This window comes from Pseudoliparis swirei, unplaced genomic scaffold (genome assembly GCF_029220125.1).
Source record: "Pseudoliparis swirei isolate HS2019 ecotype Mariana Trench unplaced genomic scaffold, NWPU_hadal_v1 hadal_27, whole genome shotgun sequence".
In the NCBI taxonomy this organism is placed as follows: domain Eukaryota; kingdom Metazoa; phylum Chordata; class Actinopteri; order Perciformes; family Liparidae; genus Pseudoliparis; species Pseudoliparis swirei.
In genome coordinates this window covers 89,599-110,762 of record NW_026613263.1, presented here as the reverse complement: position 1 = coordinate 110,762, position 21,164 = coordinate 89,599, and the positions used below count along the sequence as shown (strand labels likewise).

The following is a 21,164-nucleotide window of genomic DNA, read 5'->3' as shown; positions in this document are numbered from 1 at the left end:
ATGTGACCAGGTGAACAATAGATGTCATGTGACCAGGTGAACACTAGATGTCATGTGACCAGATGAACAATAGATGTCATGTGACCAGGTGAACAATAGATGTCATGTGACCTGATGAACAATAGATGTCGTGTGACCAGATGATCAATAGATGTCATGTGACCAGGTGAACAATAGATGTCATGTGACCAGGTGAACACTAGATGTCATGTGACCAGATGAACAATAGATGTCATGTGACCAGGTGAACACTAGATGTCATGTGACCAGGTGAACAATAGATGTCATGTGACCAGGTGAACACTAGATGTCATGTGACCAGATGAACACTAGATGTCATGTGACCAGGTGAACAATAGATGTCATGTGACCAGATGAACACTAGATGTCACCTGACGTCCTGCTCCGTATGTCGAGGGCGGAGCTTCTTCTGCTTTATGGTTTAAAGGTGGCGGATGTGTTCAGTCTCCTCGTGATCACTGGGAGAAGCAGCCCTCTGCTGCCACCCAGCGGCCAGGTCTGGTACCTGTTAGAACAAATATATCCAACATGCGCCGCTCACTGTGGTCCCCTTCCGGTGGGAGGGGACACCGGAACCGGAACCAGATGTTGAACCGAGAAGTGACAGAACCAAGCGACCGGTACATTTGACGGCTGCACGAACCCATGAGCCCAGTTAGGCATAACTGTTGATTACAGTACAGTCGGTGTAATTGTATTATTGGTGCTCAACAGAAACAGCACTAAAGAAATGATGAAATATCTTCACGTGGAATTTACTTGTAGTCCCAGTTTCTGTTGAGGATTCACCAACAGTTTGGTTTGTCCCTTCTGGGCTCCCGTAGACGACATTGAGAAGAAGACCCATTCAAACCAGTCTTAGTCAGATATTACACAATAATTAAAATCATGAATAATGTAGTCCATTTCTGAACTTTAAGTCATAGTTTATTTATCTTATGGCTTCATTTCTGAGTTGATTTTGATATTACAGTTTATATTTTATAATATGTGTACATAGTGTTTTGCACCTTCCAGCCGTGTAACCATTAAACTACTTTGTATGTGTGCTCTGGTTACATCAGTACTTCATCGAAACAGCAGACGTCTGCCCCCTAGTGGACAAACTTCTGCTCGGGCCAAGAAAACCAACCGGATTCCGAGATAATCAGTCCAGCAAAATGACTGTCACAACGACTCTCCGTCAGTGACTCTGTGTCAGTGACTGTCAGTGACTCTGCATCAGTGACTCTCCGTCAGTGACTGTGTGTCAGTGACTCTCCGTCAGTGACTGTGTGTCAGTGACTCTGCGTCAGTGACTCTCTGTCTCTGTGACTCTGCATCAGTGACTCTGTGTCTCTCTCTGTCTGTGACTCTGTGTCTCTGTGACTCTGCATCAGTGACTCTGTGTCTCTCTCTGTCTGTGACTCTGTGTCTCTGTGACTCTGCATCAGTGACTGTCTCTGTGACTCTGTGTCTGTGCATCAGTGACTCTGTGTCTCTGTCTGTGACTCTGTGTCTCAGTGACTCTGTGTCTGTGCGTCACAATGAACAGACAGTAAGCGTTGAGGTTCAGGTCGTCTCTTTATTTGTGTCCCAGGAGCCTCAGTGATCCCACATGCTTAACAACTTGTGACCATGACGATGAGATCAAAGCCTCTTCCTCACGGACCGGCTCCTCCTCCTCAGACCTTCAGGACCAACGCTCTGCTCCGGTCAGCCGTGAGGACACACAGACGGCCCGGAGGAGGTCCTCCATGCTTCATCCCCGCCCCTCAGAACACCTCCAGGTCGGCGGCGCTGTAGACCACGGACGCCGTCTCCTCGATGCCCGCGGCCGCTTCCTCGCCACCCTCCTCTTCGTCGTCCGCGGCCTCCTCCAGCGACTCCAAGGCGTCGTGGGTGTCGCCGGCGAAGGTCTCCCTGGAGACGTCGTCGTGCTCCTGCAGGTCGGGCGTGCCGACGGCCCGCTTCATCTTCTGGGCCACGGCGTGCCGCCTCCTCTTCTGGGCCGCCTTCTTGCTCCTGCACTCCCTCTGCTGCTCCTCCGAGAAGATCTTGCGGACCTGGGCCCTGCTGATGCTGGGCGTGTTCTTCAGCAGGTTGATGTACACGCCGCCGGGCGTCCTTCGCCTGCTGCCGTCCACGGTGTGCACGCCGCCGGCCTCCTCCAGCGTGGCCGTCTCTCCCAGCAGCTCGATGGCTTTTTTATTCCCGATGACTGCGACGATGCGCTGGATCAGGTCTTTCTTGGGCTCTCGCAGCCTGTGAGCGATCTCCTCCGTCACCTTGGCCTCGGGGTCGTCCTCTGTGACCTCGTACCGGCCCTCGGTGTCCATCTCCGCCCTGGGGCCCAGTCTCTCTTTGGCCGGCCTCTTCCTCTTGGCGTCCCTGTCCTCGCGCTCCTTCATGTAGTCCTCCAGCTGGGCGTCCAGCATGCTCACCTCGCTGCCGCCATCGTTCGCCCGCCTCTCCAGCTCTCTCTCCTTCTCCATGATCTTCCGGGCCAGCACAAAGTTATAAGTCTCGACATTTCTGCTGGACATGCTCACTTCCCCTTCCATGCCGAAGAAGCCCAGCTCTGCAGCCACGGCGTCCTGGCTCTGCTCCTGGACCACGGAGCCCCAGATGTTGTTCACCTTGCGGCCTCCAGGCGCGTCGGGGGCGGGCAGGCGGCTCGGCTCCGGCCGCTGGGAGACTTTGTGCCGCTTGCGGCGCCACAGGGTCGCCTCCTCGTCCGACGAGTCCGCGTCGCTGTCGCTGGACTCCACCGTCCGGCCGGTGCTGCGGTAGGCGGCGGCTCGGCCGTGGAAGGACTGGCCGCTGGAAGCCGGGGGAACCTGGGGTCGAGCGGCACCCATCTCCGTGTCCGAGCCGGAGATCTCCCCGTCTTCCAGATCCCCTTCCATTGGATCCCCGCCGCTGTGGCTGGTTCAATGCATCGGCTGAAGCGGAGGCTACGAGTTAGCAACAGCAGCTAACGCCAGTCGGAGTTGGAAGCTAGCGATGCTACGGAAGTTAATATTAAACCCGGGAAAGAGTTCTTTTTTTAACAGAAACGCATAAAATGTCTGACAGAGGGCACAACGTCCCCCCGCTTCCACTCACTTTGAACGGGTATGACGAGATGGGCAACCTGGAGACCTTCTGAAGGAAATTCCCGCTAAACTAAAGCGCCACTTCCGCCTCACATCCTTTCAAAATAAATCTTCTTCTTCTTCTTCTTTTAACGGCGGTTGGCATCCATATAGTTGCTGCATTACCGCCACCCTCTGCTCTGGAGTATTATTCGGACAGCAGACTCTCTTAACCCAAAAAATAAATACAAATAAACCGGACCACGGGGTTCACTTAACAGGAAACCACCAAAGTCAAGTATTATATATATAATATAATAAGTTGGAAACACATATTTTTGACGACGCCTAATTGTGAATATAGAAGTTAGGGAATAGGGAATGTAAATTAATTAGATAGATAGAGAGATTGTTTATTCCATGGGGAAATGTATTCATCACATAGTTTCAATCAAGTCATCTATTAATTTGCAACATATACATATATCTATATTTGATTTGCTATTAAAACGTGTCTTAATATTATAACATTTGAATACTCTGGTATTTTAACGGTCCTCTTCCTCTGTTGTCCCCGCCGGAAGTATCGTGCGCTACTTCCGGCGGGGACAGCAGAGGAAGAGGACCTTACGATCCCGTCAACGAAGACGGCGCCTGCGCAGTGTGACGGATAAACAACATGGCGGCGTCCTTGCAGTGCCTCACGTCTGCTGGGAAGCATCTCCTTCAAAAACACTTCCTGAAGACACACTATGTCCGCAGGGTAAGACGTGCGTGTTCGCTTGTTGTGTGTGACGCAGCGCGGAGGAAACCGCCTCGTCATGCTCGGTGTATGCTAGCCTGTTAGCTAACAGCTGCTACATGCTGGGCTATTGCGAGATGAGAATGACGTAATGTGTTATCAACGTGTGGCTTGATGCTTGTGGGCAGTTAGCCGGTCACTGAGCACGTGACGTTCCTCGTGTGCTGCAGCTGGCCACGCAGCCGGCGGCTCTGAACGTGCCGGAGACCAAGGTGACCACCTTAGAGAACGGGCTGCGGGTGTCTTCTGAGGACGCCGGGCTGACCACCTGCACGGTGAGCTGGACACACACACACACACACACACACACACACACACACACACACACACACACACACACACACACACACACACACACACACACACACACACACACACACACACACACACACACACACACACACACACACACACACACACACACACACACACACACACACACACACACACACACACACACACACACACACACACACACACACACACACACACACACACACACACACACACACACACACACACACACACACACACACACACAGAGCCAGCCAGCTGTTGCTCCAGTCTGAACCGGTCGAGAGGAGACTGAGAGGACCAGGCGGCTCAGACACAAGAAGAGACGAGGGGGGAGACGGCAGCAAGAACCTCACATGCCTTAAAGTAACCGACTGGGGTCTCACACACACACGTGTGTGTGTGTGAGACCAGCAGTCAGATAGGAGAGAGATACAAGTGTATATGCATCAGGTTAAGAGATCAGTCAGAATGGACCAAAAAGGAAGAAATCCAGCTTGTATTTATAATGATATTGAAAACTACTAATGATACATATAATTGAATGTCTTTTTTTGGAGCCTGAACCATTATGACAACAGTTCAGTATTTCATTAGTTTGTAACGGATCCAGAGCGCTGACGGAGGAAAGCTCGTCTGACCTGCAGGACGGCGTCGTTGGCCCCGATTCCTCTTCAACGGGTTATAACTCATCAATGAAGTGTCTGCAATAAGAAGACATTGAACCAGAAATAATACTAAATAAATCAAAATTGGGTGGTTTTGTTTTAAAATATTGCAGCAGAGCATCTGGTGTGTGTCACGGTTCCGAGCGAAGCTGCCTCCGTCCTCAGCCTGTCGACGCTCGTCTGTTCACAGGTGGGCCTCTGGATCGACGCCGGCAGCCGCTACGAGAACGAGAGGAACAACGGCACCGCCCACTTCCTGGAGCACATGGCCTTCAAGGTGAGATGGGACCGCGAGCGTTCCTAACGACTGCTTCGTAGGGCCATGGAAGAGAGACTCAGTGTGTGTGTGTGTGTGTGTGTCAGGGCACCAGGAAGCGCTCCCAGTTGGATCTGGAGCTGGAGATCGAGAACATGGGGGCTCACCTGAACGCCTACACGTCCCGAGAGCAAACCGTGTACTACGCCAAAGCCTTCTCTAAAGACCTTCCCCGAGGTACTGGCCGGCCTGAGGCCACGCCCACATGTGGCGATAGTGGGAGTGGCTCTAAGGGACCGTAGAGTGGTGACACAGGGTTCTCATCAGGTCGGAGTCCTGTGAGATCCAGAAGGTCCTCATGACGCCGCGGCGCTCACGACCAGATGAACGTTTCATGAAGTGTAACTCTGTTCTTCAAGTTTCAGAAGAGCGGTCAGACTTCTCCTCTGGATGTCGACGGCGAGCTGAACTGGGCCGACGAGTCCCGAGGAGAAGAGATCGCCATAACAACTCTTCTTCTTCTTCTCCCAAGCCGTGGAGATCCTGGCGGACATCATCCAGAACAGCACGCTGGGCGAGGCCGAGATCGAGAGGGAGCGAGGGGTGATCCTCCGGGAGATGCAGGAAGTGGAGACCAACCTGCAGGAAGTGGTGTTCGACTACCTGCACGCGACGGCGTACCAGTCCACCGCCCTGGGCCGGACCATCCTGGGCCCCACGGAGAACATCAAGTAGGTCTGGGAGGAGTGTGTCGTGTTCTCCACGTGTTCTCCGGTTCCTTCACGCTGTCTCTGACTGCAGAACCATCAACCGAGGCGACCTGGTGGAGTACATCACCACGCACTACAAGGGGCCCCGGATGGTGCTGGCTGCTGCTGGAGGTCAGAGCTGCTCGCCTCAAACCCACATGCATGCTGGGTAATGCCGACCCTCGTCACGAGGGCCTAACGGCGTGTTTCTGCTCAGGCGTCTCTCACGATGAGCTCATCCATCTGGCCCGGTATCACTTCGGGAAGCTTCCCGGCAGAGGGGAAGCCCCGGCACTGCCTCCCTGCCACTTCACAGGAAGTGAGGTAAGGGGGGGGGGAGGGGGACCAGATGTGTTGTAGATACCAGAACCCTCACGACGACGTGTCGCTCCTTCAGATCCGTGTGCGTGACGACAAGATGCCTCTGGCCCACATCGCCATCGCCGTGGAGGCGGTGGGCTGGGCGCACCCCGACACCATCCCCCTCATGGTGGCCAACACGCTCATCGGGAACTGGGACCGCTCGTTCGGGGGAGGAGTGGTGAGGGGCCTCGGCTCGAGGGCCCGAGCGGCGGGTTCTGCGTGGTCCTGATCGCTGCGTCCTGTGAACAGAACCTGTCCAGTAAGCTGGCCCAGACGGCCTGCCAGGGGAACCTGTGCCACAGCTTCCAGTCCTTCAACACCTGCTACACCGACACCGGCCTGTGGGGGCTCTACATGGTGTGTGAGCCCGGCACCATCGACGCCATGATGCACTCCACCCAGATGGAATGGTGAGGGTCGAGAGGAGGGCCCCTGATGTAGAGGAGGGTCGAGAGGAGGGTCTCTGGTCATAAGGAGGGTCGAGAGGAGGGTCCCTGATGTAGAGGAGGGTCTCTGGTCTAGAGGAGGGTCTCTGATCTGATGTAGAGGTCTCTGATGTAGAGGAGGGTCCCTGATCTAGAGGAGGGTCTCTGATGTAGAGGGTCTAGAAGAGGGTCTCTGATGTAGAGGTCTCTGGTGTAGAAGAGGGTCTCTGGTCTAGAGGAGGGTCTCTGATCTGATGTAGAGGTCTCTGGTCTAGAGGAGGGTCTCTGATCTAGAGGAGGGTCTCTGATGTAGAGGGTCTAGAAGAGGGTCTCTGATGTAGAGGTCTCTGGTCTAGAGGAGGGTCTCTGATGTAGAGGTCTCTGGTCTAGAGGAGGGTCCCTGATGTAGAGGTCTCTGGTCTAGAGGAGGGTCTCTGGTCTAGAGGAGGGTCCCTGATGTAGAGGGTCTAAAGGAGGGTCTCTAGTCTAGAGGAGGTCTCTGGTCTAGAGGAGGGTCTCTGATGTAGAGGGTCTAAAGGAGGGTCTCTAGTCTAGAGGAGGTCTCTGGTCTAGAGGGTCTCTGGTCTAGAGGAGGTCTCTGGTCTAGAAGAGGGTCTCTAGTCTAGAGGAGGGTCTCTGGGTTAGAGGTCTCTGATGTAGAGGGTCTAGAGGAGGTCTCTGGTCTAGAGGAGGGTCTCTGATGTAGAGGGTCTAAAGGAGGGTCTCTAGTCTAGAGGAGGTCTCTGGTCTAGAGGAGGGTCTCTGATGTAGAGGGTCTCTAGTCTAGAGGATGGTCTCTGATGTAGAGGTCTCTGGTCTAGAGGAGGGTCTCTTGAGGGTCTCTAGTCTAGAGGCGGGTCTCTGGTCTCTTGAGGGTCTCTGGTCTCTAGAGGGTCTCTAGAGGGTCTCTGGTCTCTCGTGGCCCCCTCAGGATGTCTCTCTGTACGAGTGTGACGGAGGCCGAGGTCGCGAGGGCCAAAAACCTTCTGAAGACCAACATGCTGCTGCATCTGGATGGTGAGATCCATCCCATAATAACACCGTCAACACACAGCTGTAGTCTGACGTCAGCTCTTCACCGTGACCTCTTGACCCCTCCAGGGTCGACGCCCGTCTGCGAGGACATCGGCCGACAGATGCTGTGCTACAGCCGGAGGATCCCGCTGCACGAGCTGGAGGCCCGGATCCACGTGAGTCATGTGACCTCTTGCTGAAGGGCGCAGGAGAGGAACCTCGTTGTTTTTAGAATGAGGGACTTCCTGTCCTAGAATGAAGACTTCCTGTCCTAGAATGAGGGACTTCCTGTCTATGAATGAGGGACTTCCTGTCCTAGAATGGACTTCCTGTCTATGAATGAGGAACTTCCTGTCCTAGAATGGACTTCCTGTCCTAGAAACTACTGTTTCCTTCAGGCCGTCGACGCCACGACCATCAGGGACGTGTGCACCAAGTACATCTTCAACAAGGCGCCGGCCATCGCAGCCGTAGGTACGTCAAACGAGAGACAACAGTATAAACATGACCATGATGTAATGACCATGATGTAATGATGATGACCATGATGTAATGTGTGTCCTCAGGGCCCATTGGTCAGCTGGCCGACTACCAGCAGGTCCACAGTGGAATGTTCTGGATGAAATGACATCACTCTTCTTTAGTTTCCCTCCTTTAATTTTATTATAAAATAAAGACCAACACATGTTAAAATAACACCAAATACTATTCTTTGAGCTTCTAGTCATTTTTTACTCTTTCCTGCAACTTCCTGAGCAGCTTTCTTGGCTTTGATCATCTCCACCAGCTCCTGTGAGAGAAGAGGGTTCTGGTTAGGTTCTGGTGCCGGACTCCAGGAGGAGAGGCTAAGGGTCCGGACTCTCGGGGTCCGGACTCTCGGGCCCGGGGTCTGGTTCTGGTGGTACCTTGTAGCGCTTCATGCAGTCCTTCTTGCTGCGGCCCGGCACCGCGGCGGCGATCTTCTCCCAGCGCTCGGCGGTGCTGACGGGGAACGTCTTCAGGGCCCGTTCCAGAAGCTTCTGCTCGTCGGTGGTCCAGGAGGCTCCTCCAGAACCTGAACATGGGACCCGGCGTCAGAACCTTCCCCGGGGGACCCGGTTCTGGCGCCGTGCGGCGACACTCACCATCAAACCTCTCCGACGGCACGGCGTTGTCGATGGTCGGGGCGACGGCGCCGTGCTCCTTGCTGAACTTCTCGAAGGCTTTTCGGTTGATGTCGTCTTTCTGCACCGGATCTGAGGACCAGAGCTCAGGGTTCTCAAACTGTGGGTCGCGGCCCTCTAGTGGGGCGCCACGGCATGACAGGTGGGATATTCAGTGCTGAACAGGTTGCACACAGTTAACTATTAGTTCTGCGATTGAAAACTCGTATTACTTATTCTGATGGAGCTGGTTTTATATCTGTTTCAGTGATTCTATTAAACAGCAGGACCACGTTCCAGCTTTATGGGGCGTGAACGTCTCTTCCTCTGAACTGGAGACAGTTTAACATACTCAGCGCGTTTACATGATGGTATAATTCGAATCTTGCTTTAGTCGGACTCTGCTCTCTTTTGGGGGATCAGCTGTTATCCCAATATACATGCAGTGAGTAATTCATTGGCCTTTGAAAGCATGTCATATCCGATACCATAGGCGGCGCTGTTTTCATGACAACTCGTGGTGATGCAGCCATTTCCGCTTGACCTCTTCACCACCAACAACAACATTTGGAGAAAGATGGCGAACAGAGAGCGAGGCGAAGCTACATCCCTCTACTATTCCATGGTGTTCATAGGAGGACAGCGAATGCAAATGGCGCTATTGGCTGAGTTGATAACGGAGAGAAGACGCCGTCGCCGAAGGTACACAGAGAATTTAATTTATCGTCTCTTTCGACTTCCGGGTCACGACATGGGAGGGAGGGGGGAGGGCGGCGGGATCTCGAGCATGCGCAAAGACGCAAAGTCCAGTTCCAAATCGAATTCAGAGTTACATGCCGCGAGAGTCGAATTATCAACTGGATCAGACCGAGCTATCCAGGGTGTTAATCGGACCGAAGTCGGACCGCACATAGTCCGACTAAGGTGTTGACATGAAACGGATAATTCGATTTCAGTCCGACTAAGCCAATAATTGGATTGCATGTAACCGCACTGAGTGATTCTATAAATACATGTGGACCATGAGGCGCTCACCGAGCCGCTGCAGGTTCTTGGCCTTGTTGATGACGTCCTTGGCCGTCCTCTTCAGGCCGCTGCCTGAGTGCAGGTTCATGTAGTTGGCGATCACTTCCCACCTGAAGGGAACATCAGCAAAGTTATCAAACCTGGATATGACTTTATTCTCCTGACCCCGTGACCTTTAGCTACGAGCCAATAAACAAGTTGGAACCTCTTCCTGTTTCCTTTGGGATAAACAGATTTACATAAATATAAAAACATTGAATTATTAAATGTCATGAAGTTAATCATTTAAAACAGCGGTCCCTAACCTTTTTTGAGCCACGGACCGGTTCCGTGTCAGAAATTATTTTCACTGACCGGCAATATAAATGACATAATAAATATGACGTCATACAATTATACGAAGGGCATAAAGTGCCAAAACTACAACTCATTACGCCGAGTGTGAGCCGTGCTCGTTGACCTGCAACGAGCCGCTGATGGAGACGGCGACACAGACGTTTGGTCCGCTGCTCCTCACCGAGTTCTGGTCGCTGTCATTAGAACACCCGCAGAGTTGTTGTGTGAGATGTCCCTTAAGGCCACCGTCATTTGCATCTCCAACACATGTTCTTCTAGCTCGGACGGCTCGATTCACCGGGTGGGTTTGTTTACAAATGGGTTGCAGGTCTATTCTGTTGTGGTTGGAGTACCGCTCAAACTCTTTGAAAAGCCTCTTCCACCCGGTCAACGTCTGAAACATGTAGAATGTTCCGCTGTTCACTCGCCCACACAGCAGCGACTTTATCGGCCAACTTGAAAACAGTTGTCATTTCCCTGAAGTGACAGAATTCATTGAGCAGGTTGAATATGTTTTAAGATTCTTTGTCACTGTGCCGCCAGCAGAGGGTTCGGCGCGTGAGACTCGCCTGCAGCGATAAACCACAACTTTAAGACTCCTGAACACGGCTCAGACACACGGGTATCCGGTCCTTTTTCAAAATAAGATATTTTTCCGACTGATAAAAAAAAAAAAAAAATGATGGCGAACCAAAGTTATCGTATTAGGAAGAAGCCCCAGGACAGGAGCAGCTCTTTAATAAATCATATTGTGAAATATATATAATATTAAAGCTGCCCCTCGGCCGAGTACGCAAAGCTGACTGAGTGAAAAAAGGCTTGTTGATATCCTCAGGCCGTGAATTCTATGAAGCATGAGAAGTTTGGAGCAGATTCGAGCGAGTCCAGTGTAGCCAGCAGGGGGCGCTGTGACAATTTGAGCATCACGTGTATCCACGTGAAGTCTAGACCTTGTCATGTAAATCAGGGGTCCCCAAACCCCGGGCCGCGGCCCGGTACCGGTCCGCGGCTTGGTTGGAACCGGGCCGCGGAAAAAAAGTGAATAAATAAAGTTTAAAATTTTTTTTATTTTTAAATCAGTCGGAAAAATATCTTATTTTGAAAAAGGACCGGATACCCGTGTGTCTGAGCCGCGTTCAGGAGTCTTAAAGTTCGGGTTTATCGCTGCAGGCGAGTCTCACGCGCCGAACCCTCTGCTGGCGGCACAGTCACAAAGAATCTTAAAACATATTCAACCTGCTCAATGAATTCTGTCACTTCAGGGAAATGACAACTGTTTTCAAGTTGGCCGATAAAGTCGCTGCTGCAGGGCGAGTGAACAGCGGAATATTCTACATGTTTCAGACGTTGACCGGGTGGAAGAGGCTTTTCAAAGAGTTTGAGCGGTACTCCAACCACAAAAGACCCGACTGCAACAGAATAGACCTGCAACCCATTTGTAAACAAACCCACCCGGTGAATCGAGCCGTCCGAGCTAGAAAAAAATGTGCTGGAGATGCAAATGACGGTGGCCTTAAGGGACATTTCACACAACAACTCTGCCGGTGTTCTAATGACAGCGACCAGAACTCGGTTAGGAGCAGCGGACCAAACACACGTCTGTCGCCGTCTCCATTAGCGGCTCGTTGCAGGTCAACAAGAGCACGGCTCACACTCGGCGTCATGATGAGTTGTAGTTTTGGCACTTTATGCCCTTCGTATAATTGTATGACGTCATATGTATTACGTCATTTATATTGCCGGTCCGTGAAAATTATTTCTGACACGGAACCGGTCCGTGGCTCAAAAAAGGTTGGGGACCACTGATGTAAATTACATGTGAATGTGATGCTTTTTAGGCTGATTTGCTTTGGCCACTCGGTGGCGCTATGACTAGAATGTAAAATTAGAATATGGATGTCTTCAGGGTCAGTATGTGATGACATACGAGGAATATGGAGCAGATTGGATAATGTATGGCCGAGTTACATCATCTTACATGTTAATGGCGAATGGCGTTTCTTTGCCGGTCCGGAGAACGCACAAACCGTAATATTTTTAAAATCTTTCAAAGATTTCTCAAGACAAAGGTCTCAAGACTATACTGGCCTAGTTTGGAATGAATCGGGTTTAAGCTCTAGGAGGAGTTAACTGTTTAACAACCCCCCAAAACGTGACCAAATAATGCAAAAAAGGCATATATTGAGGGATTGATTGTAGCGCCCCCTAATGTTCAAATATTATGAAAAAATTAGGGTACTTTAAGGGATGTCATTTGAACATAGCCTAGTAATTTGGTGAGGATTGACCAAGTGATATGGAAGTTAGGTGTCTTTAAATATCAGGCCACACCCCTTGGATGTTCATTGGTTCATATTCTCTGAACAATGAGATATCAACAATCTTTTAAAGATTTTTGATTGCATTGACATTAATGAACCACAACAAGTCGTGTATGAATCGCAACTATCGTTTTGGAGGAGTTGAAAATAATTTGTTTTTTACTAAATTCAAAATGGTGGAAAATCTAAGTGGGCGGAGCTTATGGTTATAATGTAATTTTTTTAGAGCAGGTCTAAGGGGACATGTATGATGAATTTTAAGGTAATTGGTCATCGGGGGCAAATAACGTAGACTTTTGAACATAAAATACAGTCTAGGGGGCACTATTGAGCCATATTAGCATTTCAAATCATATCAGGTAACTACATCTTTAACTTTAAATGTGTGTGCTAAGTTTAGTTACGTTTCGAGCATTTTAAGTCCTTCTAAAGCCCCTTCGTTGTTTGACGCGAAGAATGGGTTGCCACGGCAACAGTGTTAGACGAAACATAAAATGCTTCGTCTTCTGGCATCATGAAAGTCTAACCTTCATGTGGAACAAATTTGATGTTGATCTGATGTACCTTCTCAGAGAAGGAAGCCAAAGAATAAACAATTGTTGTTCGCGTTGCCACTAGGTGGTGCTAAGACCATAATTAAAAATTAGCATATGGATCTCTTCAGGGTCAGTATGTCATGACATGAGAAATATGGAGCAGATTAGACAATGTATGGCCGAGTTACAACAACGTACATTTTCATGGCGAATGGCATTTCTTTACCGGTCCGGCAAACGCACATAGTTTAATATTTTTGAAATCCTTCAAATATTTTTCAAGACAAAGGTCTTAAGACAATACTGCCCAAGTTTGGAATGAATCGGGTTCAAGCTCTAGGAGGAGTTAACTGTTTTACAACCCCTAAAATCATGAAAAAAGGCCAAAAAGGCATATTTTGAGGGATTGATTGTAGCGCCCCCTAATGTTCAAATATTATGAAAATATTAAGGTAGCTTAAGGGTATCCTTGTGGACATAGGCTATTAATTTGGTGTAGATAGTCAAAGTGATTTGGAAGTTAGGTGTCTTTATATATTAGGCCACACCCCTTGGATGTTCATTGGTCCATATCTTCTGAACGCAATAAGATATCAACAATTCCTGAAATTTATTCCTTTAAATTGAACCAATATTGGACCTCAGAAATTCTGGTATGAATCAGAACAAGCGTTTTGAAAAAAAGTGCACAAAAACAGTTTTTTACCAAATTCAAAATGGCGGAAAATCTAAGTTGACGTAGCTTATGATCATAATAATATTTTTTGTAGAGCAGATCCAAGCGGAGATGTATGCTGAATTACGAATCAATTAGTCATTCGAGGCAAAAAACGTGGGCTTTTGAACAAAAATTCATTCTAGGGGGCGCTATCGAGCCATATTGTCATTCCGAAGCATTCAAATCATATCAGGTAACCACATATTTGACTTTAAATGTGTGTGCCAAGTTTAGTCACGTTTCGAGCATGTTACATTGTTTATTTGTTCACGGCGAAGGAGCAAGGTTTGCTGATGCTACGACTCGCCACACTTCAACGTGTCATTACGACCTTCACAGGGAAGCATTATCAAGGTCTTACATCTATTCTGGTATATTTTGAGAGGGATCTGAATGTGTGAGGAGAAGGGTATACAAGTAGAAAAACTGTAACTTTAACTGTAACATTAGGTGGCGCTAAGACCATAATAAAAAATTAGCATATGGATCTGTTCAGGGTCATTATGTCATGATATATGAGAAATATGGAGCAGATTACATAATGTATGGGCGAGTTACATCAACTTGGATTTTTATGGCGAATGGTGTTTTTTGATGTTCGACCCACCGCACAAAGTTTAATATTTTTTAATTCTTTCAAAGATTTTTCACGGCAAAGGTCTCAAGATCATACTGGGCAAGTTTGGAATGGATCGGGTGTAAGCTCTAGGAGGAGTTAACAGTTTTACAACTGCCAAAAACATGAAAAAAGGCTTAAAAAGGGCCAAAAATGCAGATATTGAGGAATTAATTACAGCGCCCCCTAATGTTAAAATATTATGAAAAAAATAATGTAGTTTAAGGGATGCGATATGGACATAGGCTAGTAATTTGGTGAGGATAGGCCAAATAATTTAGAAGTTGTGTGACTTCAAATATTAGGCCACACCCTTTAAATGTTCATTGGTCTATATTCTCTCAACGCAATGAGATATCAACAAGATCTTCAGTAGTTATGATGACATTGAACCAATAATGGACCCCAGAAATTTTCGGATGAATCGGACAAAGTGTTTCGGAAAAAAGTGAAAAAATATTTTTTTACAAAATTCAAAATGGCGGAAAATCTAAGTAGGCCCATTTGATGGCCACCATTAACTTATTTGTAGAGCAGGTCCAAGTGAACATTTATACCAAATTTCAGAACAATCGGTCATAGCTTTCAAAAATGGCATCCTTTCTACTGAAAGGGGGCGCTATAGAGCAATTTCTTTGTACTAAAATGCAAGACCTATCAAATATCAACATTTTCACCACTCCTGATATGCATGTCAAATTTGACAATGTTTGGGATATAATAAAGGTCTCAAAAACACTTTCGTTGACGGAGAAATAATAACTCTTAGAAAAACAATAGGTTCCTCTACGACGAACCTATTGTTCAGCAGGACCATGAGCCGTTAGTTAAAGGTCAAAACGTCAGAGCGCTCCTCCGGCCGGCAGCCCTTCAGGTGGGAGGAGCCTCACCTGGCGTTGGTCCCAGCAGGGAACAGGTTGACGGCCTTGATGAGCAGCTGCAGGTCCTCCTCGTTCCAGCCCTTCCCCCCTGCTGCTCCTCCTGCTCCTCCTCCTCCGGCCTGCTCCGTGCTGCGGACCGTCTGCCTCCTCTGGATCTCGGCCTCCTTCTCCCTCTGCAGCTGGGCGTTCACCTCCTGCATCTGAGGAGCAGCATGGTGGTCACTCCTCTCCCCTTCATTCCTCTTCACTCCCCTTCCCTTCATTCCTCTTCACTCCTCTTTACTCCACTCCTCTCCCCTTCATTCCTCTTCACTACCCTTCCCTTCATTCCTCTTCACTTCACTCCTCCTTACTCCACTCCTCTTCACTTTACTCCACTCCTCTTCACTTTACTCCACTCCTCTTCACTCCCCTTCCCTTCACTCCACTCCCCTTCCCTCCCCTTCACTCCACTCCACAAGCTCCCCTCAGAGGACTTTACAATCTGCATGTACACATCCCTGACCTTTGACCTCACATACACATCCCTGACCTTTGACCTCACATACACATCCCTGACCTTGTGTAGACATCCCTGACCTTTGACCTCACAGACCTATTAGATAGATAGATAGATACTTTATTAATCCCCAAGGGAAAATTTGTCAAAATAAGTTATAAGTTACCTGCTTCTCCACGGCGACCTTGCTGTCCTCCTTTGAGCCCCGGGCCAGGATCTCATTCAGAGCCTGAAGACTGGACCAAGACCACCAGACCATTAGACCACCAGACCATCAGACCAGTAGCCCGTCAGACCGCCAGTGAAACGAGACTCACTCTAATAACTCAGATAACAGATTTCATGTCAATGTTGTCGTTACATGTGCATCGTGTTCTTACGTCTTCATTCATAAAATACATTGGAGTGGTTGAATGTGCAGACAGGAATCATTCTCCAGAGAGAGACAGATAGAGATAGACGTGGATAGAGAGATAGATCTAGATCTATCTGTCTCTATCCACGTCATGTTACCTGGTGAGCTCCAGCCGGTCACACAGCTTCTCCACCTCCTCCATCATCTTGATGTTCTCCGCTTCGCTCACAGAGAAGTAGTTCCAGTTCTGAGGAGCAAGAACACGCCTGATGAGGTGCTGGGACTCGTGCAGGTCTACGTGGTCACAGAGTCCTCCTGTGAGGGTCCACGTGGTCACGGAGTCCTCCTGTGAGGGTCTACGTGGTCACAGAGTCCTCCTGTGAGGGTCTACATGGTCACAGAGTCCTCCTGTGAGGGTCTATGTGGTCACAGAGTCCTCCTGCGAGGGTCTACGTGGTCACAGAGTCCTCCTGTGAGGGTCTATGTGGTCACAGAGTCCTCCTGTGAGGGTCTACGTGGTCACAGAGTCCTCCTGTGAGGGTCTACGTGGTCACAGAGTCCTCCTGCGAGGGTCTACGTGGTCACAGAGTCCTCCTGTGAGGGTCTATGTGGTCACAGAGTCCTCCTGCGAGGGTCTACGTGGTCACAGAGTCCTCCTGCGAGGGTCTACGTGGTCACAGAGTCCTCCTGCGAGGGTCTATGTGGTCACAGAGTCCTCCTGCGAGGGTCTACGTGGTCACAGAGTCCTCCTGTGAGGGTCTATGTGGTCACAGAGTCCTCCTGCGAGGGTCTACGTGGTCACAGAGTCCTCCTGCGAGGGTCTACGTGGTCACAGAGTCCTCCTGCGAGGGTCTATGTGGTCACAGAGTCCTCCTGTGAGGGTCTACGTGGTCACAGAGTCCTCCTGTGAGGGTCTACGTGGTCACAGAGTCCTCCTGCGAGGGTCTACGTGGTCACAGAGTCCTCCTGTGAGGGTCTACGTGGTCACAGAGTCCTCCTGCGAGGGTCTACGTGGTCACAGAGTCCTCCTGTGAGGGTCTACGTGGTCACAGAGTCCTCCTGTGAGGGTCTACGTGGTCACAGAGTCCTCCTGCGAGGGTCTACGTGGTCACAGAGTCCTCCTGCGAGGGTCTACGTGGTCACAGAGTCCTCCTGCGAGGGTCTACGTGGTCACAGAGTCCTCCTGCGAGGGTCTACGTGGTCACACAGTCCTCCTGTGAGGGTCTACGTGGTCACAGAGTCCTCCTGTGAGGGTCTACGTGGTCACAGAGTCCTCCTGTGAGGGTCTACGTGGTCACAGAGTCCTCCTTTGAGGGTCTACGTGGTCACAGAGTCCTCCTGCGAGGGTCTACGTGGTCACAGAGTCCTCCTGCGAGGGTCTACGTGGTCACAGAGTCCTCCTGTGAGGGTCTACGTGGTCACAGAGTCCTCCTGCGAGGGTCTACGTGGTCACAGAGTCCTCCTGTGAGGGTCTACGTGGTCACAGAGTCCTCCTGTGAGGGTCTACCTTGCAGGTGGTCCTGAGCTTCAGCCTCTCCTTCTTGAAGGCCTTCTTCTGGATCTCCTTCTCCTTCTTGGCCAGCTGAGCCACCTGCTTGGCCTCCTCTTCCTCCTTCTCCTTCTCCAGGCGAGCCGCCTCCAGCTCCGCCTGCCGGGCCTGCGGAGCACAGGGGAACCGACCGGTGAGCTCCAGCCAACGGGGCGAGACCGGTTCACAAGAACCCAGAACCAGAAGCGAGCGGCGAGCTCCAGCACGTGGGGGTCTCTGAACCCTCAGACGGACACGTCCTCGTCCCCAGCTCATCTGGGAGACGCCAACGTTCAATAAAACACTTTCACTACTTCACGTGGAGCCAGAGGAAGACTCGATGAGCTCCGGGGTTCTTCCTCATCAGTAAACGAGCAGAACGAACACGAGCCTCGACCACAGCGACAGCCAGGCTGCCTCTTGTGGCCGAGGGGTGTACTGCAGGTAAAGACGCGTTCAATAGAAGACGTCATAAGTCTTTGGGAATGACCGACACGAGGATTCATCCGCCGTTGCAAATATTCCAACATGCTCCCTTTGAGACGAGAAGAGACGACTCACGCGCTCCTTCTCCTCCTGCTCCCTCTTCTTCGCTTCCACCTTCGCCTTCTTCTCAGACTCCTTCCTGGATTTTTCTTCGTCTTTGAATTTCTTTATTCTAGGGTCATTCCCGTAGGCGGCATCTACAGGTGAGGAGGAACATGCCATCAGCTTCACTCCGACATCAGGGTGTGTGTGTGCGTTTCTGTGTGTGTCTGTACCAACTAGTGTTCGTAATCTGTTCATCTCCTCCTTCTTCCTTTGACCTCTGGAGGCTCGATTCTGCTTCTCGATCCATCTCCTCTCATCTCGACTGACAGAGACAAGAGTTAAACAGAATTATGAGTTATAACACTAGAGTTATAACTCAGTTATACTAGAGTTATAACTCAGTTATAACAGTTATAACACTTGTTATAACACTTGTTATAACACTTGTTATAACACTTGTTATAGGGACTGTTGATGTGTTTCTGTGCACGAGGAGAAGCGTGTTCATTACCATTCGGCCTTCTCCTTCTCCTCCTCGTCCAGGTAGGAGAACTCCCTCCATGAATCAAAGTTGTACCTGTAACATGACACCTGTGAGAAGACTGTCCTCCAGCAGCTCCATCAACTCTTCCTACCAGAAGGAGTAGAAGTTGTCCACGTCTTCGAAGGAGGACTCCATGGTGCCGAGCTTGGGGACGTGCTTCCTGGAGGACCAGCGGGCGTTCCTCTCGAACACGGGAGCAAACACGTCCCAGAAGTTCTCCTTGCCTTCGTTCTTGGAGGGCACGGCGTTGTCGAAGGTGGGGTCCACGCTGTCGAAGGCCCTCCTCTTCACGGGGTCCGACAGGGTTTCTATAGCTGAAGGTCACAGGGGGCGGCGGCGTGAGTTGGGGCCCCGCGGCCTTAACCGTGGCGCCGGGCGTTACCTTTCGTTATACAGGTGAAGTAGTCGTTGTCTCCCTCCACGATGCGCTCGCCGGCCGCTTTCCTCTTGTCGGGGTGGTGCTTCAGCACGATGGACTTGTCTGTTGAGAGACGGCAGCGTGAGCGGGACGCGGCGCTCCTCTGGAGGAGGAGCACTGGGAACACTGGGAGCACTGGGAGCAGTACTCACGCGCAGCTTTGATCTGCTTCTGCGTGGCTTTGTATCTCAGGTGAGGGACCCCCAGGACAGCGTAGTGGTCTTGGTTCTGAGGGACAAGTCCAGAGTGAGGAGGGTCCAGAGGACTTCAGAATGAAGCGTCCGGCTCAGGAAGAGAAACATTGATCAAATACCACAGAACGGGTTCAAGAGGTCGTCTTTACATTATCGGGTCTTTAAATATCAGAAAGTTCAAACATCTTTTATCAACAACTACTGTGAGAATTAATAGTTTAAATTAAGAAAATATTATTTTCTTTGCTTTTAACTTGAATAATTCTCATTCCAGCCACAGATTCATTTTGATCAGTTTCATGTTATTGCCACTCGACTCCCTCTGATCTCCAGAGGGTCACATGACTCTGTTCCACAGGACAAGAGGAGGATGAAGAAGAGCTGATGAGGATAAATCACCAACACCTATCGGGACCATACCTTCCAGTCTTTGGGGTCAAGTGTTCGGAGCATCGAGTACTCCTCCAGCTGGAACTCCTCATCCTCGGACTCCTCGGAGGACACCTGCTCCTCCTCCAGCTCCTGGAAGGAGACGGATGCGTTCCTGTTCCTCCTCTTCAAGTAGGCCTCGAACCATCGACCCACGGGCTCCACCTGGATCTGCAGAGAGGCTGAGGGGAGGAGGGGAGGAGCACCACTTTAAATACATCTGCTGCCATCATGACTTAGTGCCAGCCATGCTGATAGAACACATCCCCGATCGGCCATCAGTCACGACACGTTAGGACATTTAGGAGAAACGACCGCTGACCCCAGAGAGCTTTGTTTGTTTACATGGAACATGCACTTCCTGTTTCCTGCCTGTGGCTTTACAGAGCAAAGAGCACGCTGCGTCCTGGTAATAATAGTCCGCAGTCACACGACCCGAGGGCCCAGCAGCTGCGGGGCGGCATGCCGGTGCTTCATGGCGGACACATAATAATAATAATAATAATAATCATTTATTTTATATAGCGCTTCTCAAGGCACCCGAAGTCGCTTTACAGAGTACAGAGTCCAGTAGTCATACACACACAGTCATCCCGGTGGTGGAGCTGCATCAGTAGCCACAGCTGCCCTGGGGCAGACTGACGGAAGCGTGGCAGCCAATCAGCGCCTACGGCCCCTCCGACCACCACCAACACTCATTCACATCCATACGAACCGGGGCGAGGCTGCGGTGCATGTCTTTATGATGCGAGCCAGGACAGATCAACCGAGCGCATGTCGAGGATCAGGAGCTGCCGGCGAGCCGCTGGGCAGCGCACTGCAAGAGCTCCACGTTTGATTGAAGCCAGTGCAGCCAGTCGAGCCCCGAGAGGGCCGCCGCGGCTTCGTGAAACACACAGGAGAACATCCACGACCACCAAGAAGCTCCTCCGAGCCGACAGCAGCTCGCTGCTCCCGGTCGGCTCTCGAGCTGCGTGCTAACGTGTAGCAGCAGCCTCCACGCGCCGCTCCTCCCGGCCTCCCGAGTCTTACCGGCAGCGGCGGCGAACACCGCCGTCTCCTCCCCGGCCCGCGCGTCCAACAGCATCGTAGAGAACCGGCTACACGCGCAGTCCCGCGCCGAGAGAATCGAGCGAACGGTTTCTGAGAGAGCTTAAGTGTGTGCGCTGCTCATTAACACACCACATGGGCCTCCCTCTCCAAGTGCCGCAAACGCGCTGCGTTGTCACACCGTTACCGGCTCCGTGTCGGGACTACTGCTATCTCACTTTGGTTCCGCATGCGCGTTTTACGTCGCAGCGCGTAACCCGCTTATTGTGACACTTATTACTAACATTTAATTATTATTATTAAGAACGTAGACTTATAACTGAATGAGTATCTTTAATTTGACCAAACATCTATACTGTCCTTTTGTAACGGGTGGTGCGGCCTACAAATAA

At 50.6% G+C, this 21,164-nt stretch overlaps 3 protein-coding genes across 8 annotated transcripts; 1 reads left to right on the top strand and 2 right to left on the bottom strand.

The window, feature by feature from the left end:
- Positions 1–1,565: 1,565 nt before the first annotated feature.
- On the bottom strand, positions 1,566–3,206 carry phax (phosphorylated adaptor for RNA export). The gene is made up of 2 exons (XM_056410828.1): positions 3,109–3,206; positions 1,566–2,945 (listed from the first exon to the last, which is right to left on the bottom strand). Exon 2 carries the CDS (start codon positions 2,907–2,909, stop codon positions 1,776–1,778), a length of 1,134 nt encoding a protein of 377 aa, XP_056266803.1. The 5' UTR covers positions 2,910–2,945; positions 3,109–3,206; the 3' UTR covers positions 1,566–1,775.
- Positions 3,207–3,721: 515 nt separating this feature from the next.
- Positions 3,722–8,356, top strand: pmpcb (peptidase, mitochondrial processing subunit beta). Of its 6 annotated transcripts, none has more exons than XM_056410819.1 (13): positions 3,722–3,840; positions 4,050–4,154; positions 5,032–5,118; positions 5,205–5,334; positions 5,630–5,828; positions 5,899–5,978; positions 6,064–6,170; positions 6,244–6,387; positions 6,459–6,619; positions 7,566–7,651; positions 7,736–7,824; positions 8,009–8,122; positions 8,215–8,356. In XM_056410819.1, exons 1-12 carry the CDS (start codon positions 3,757–3,759, stop codon positions 8,120–8,122), a joined length of 1,386 nt encoding a protein of 461 aa, XP_056266794.1. In that variant the 5' UTR covers positions 3,722–3,756; the 3' UTR covers positions 8,215–8,356. The 6 variants fall into 6 exon arrangements, with proteins under 6 accessions (XP_056266794.1, XP_056266796.1, XP_056266795.1 ...); XM_056410818.1 differs by having other exon boundaries at positions 3,724–3,840; positions 8,047–8,122; XM_056410823.1 differs by having other exon boundaries at positions 3,761–3,840; positions 4,008–4,154; positions 8,047–8,122.
- dnajc2 (DnaJ (Hsp40) homolog, subfamily C, member 2) lies at positions 8,285–21,079 on the bottom strand. Its single transcript, XM_056410813.1, has 16 exons — positions 20,755–21,079; positions 19,714–19,904; positions 19,252–19,327; positions 19,064–19,162; positions 18,773–18,995; positions 18,649–18,714; positions 18,368–18,459; positions 18,168–18,289; positions 17,586–17,735; positions 16,237–16,325; positions 15,890–15,959; positions 15,234–15,424; positions 9,826–9,926; positions 8,773–8,883; positions 8,554–8,702; positions 8,285–8,438 (listed from the first exon to the last, which is right to left on the bottom strand). The coding sequence occupies exons 1-16, from the start codon at positions 20,807–20,809 to the stop codon at positions 8,373–8,375; spliced, it is 1,851 nt and encodes a 616-aa protein (XP_056266788.1). The 5' UTR covers positions 20,810–21,079; the 3' UTR covers positions 8,285–8,372.
- Between the last annotated feature and the right edge of the window lie 85 nt (positions 21,080–21,164).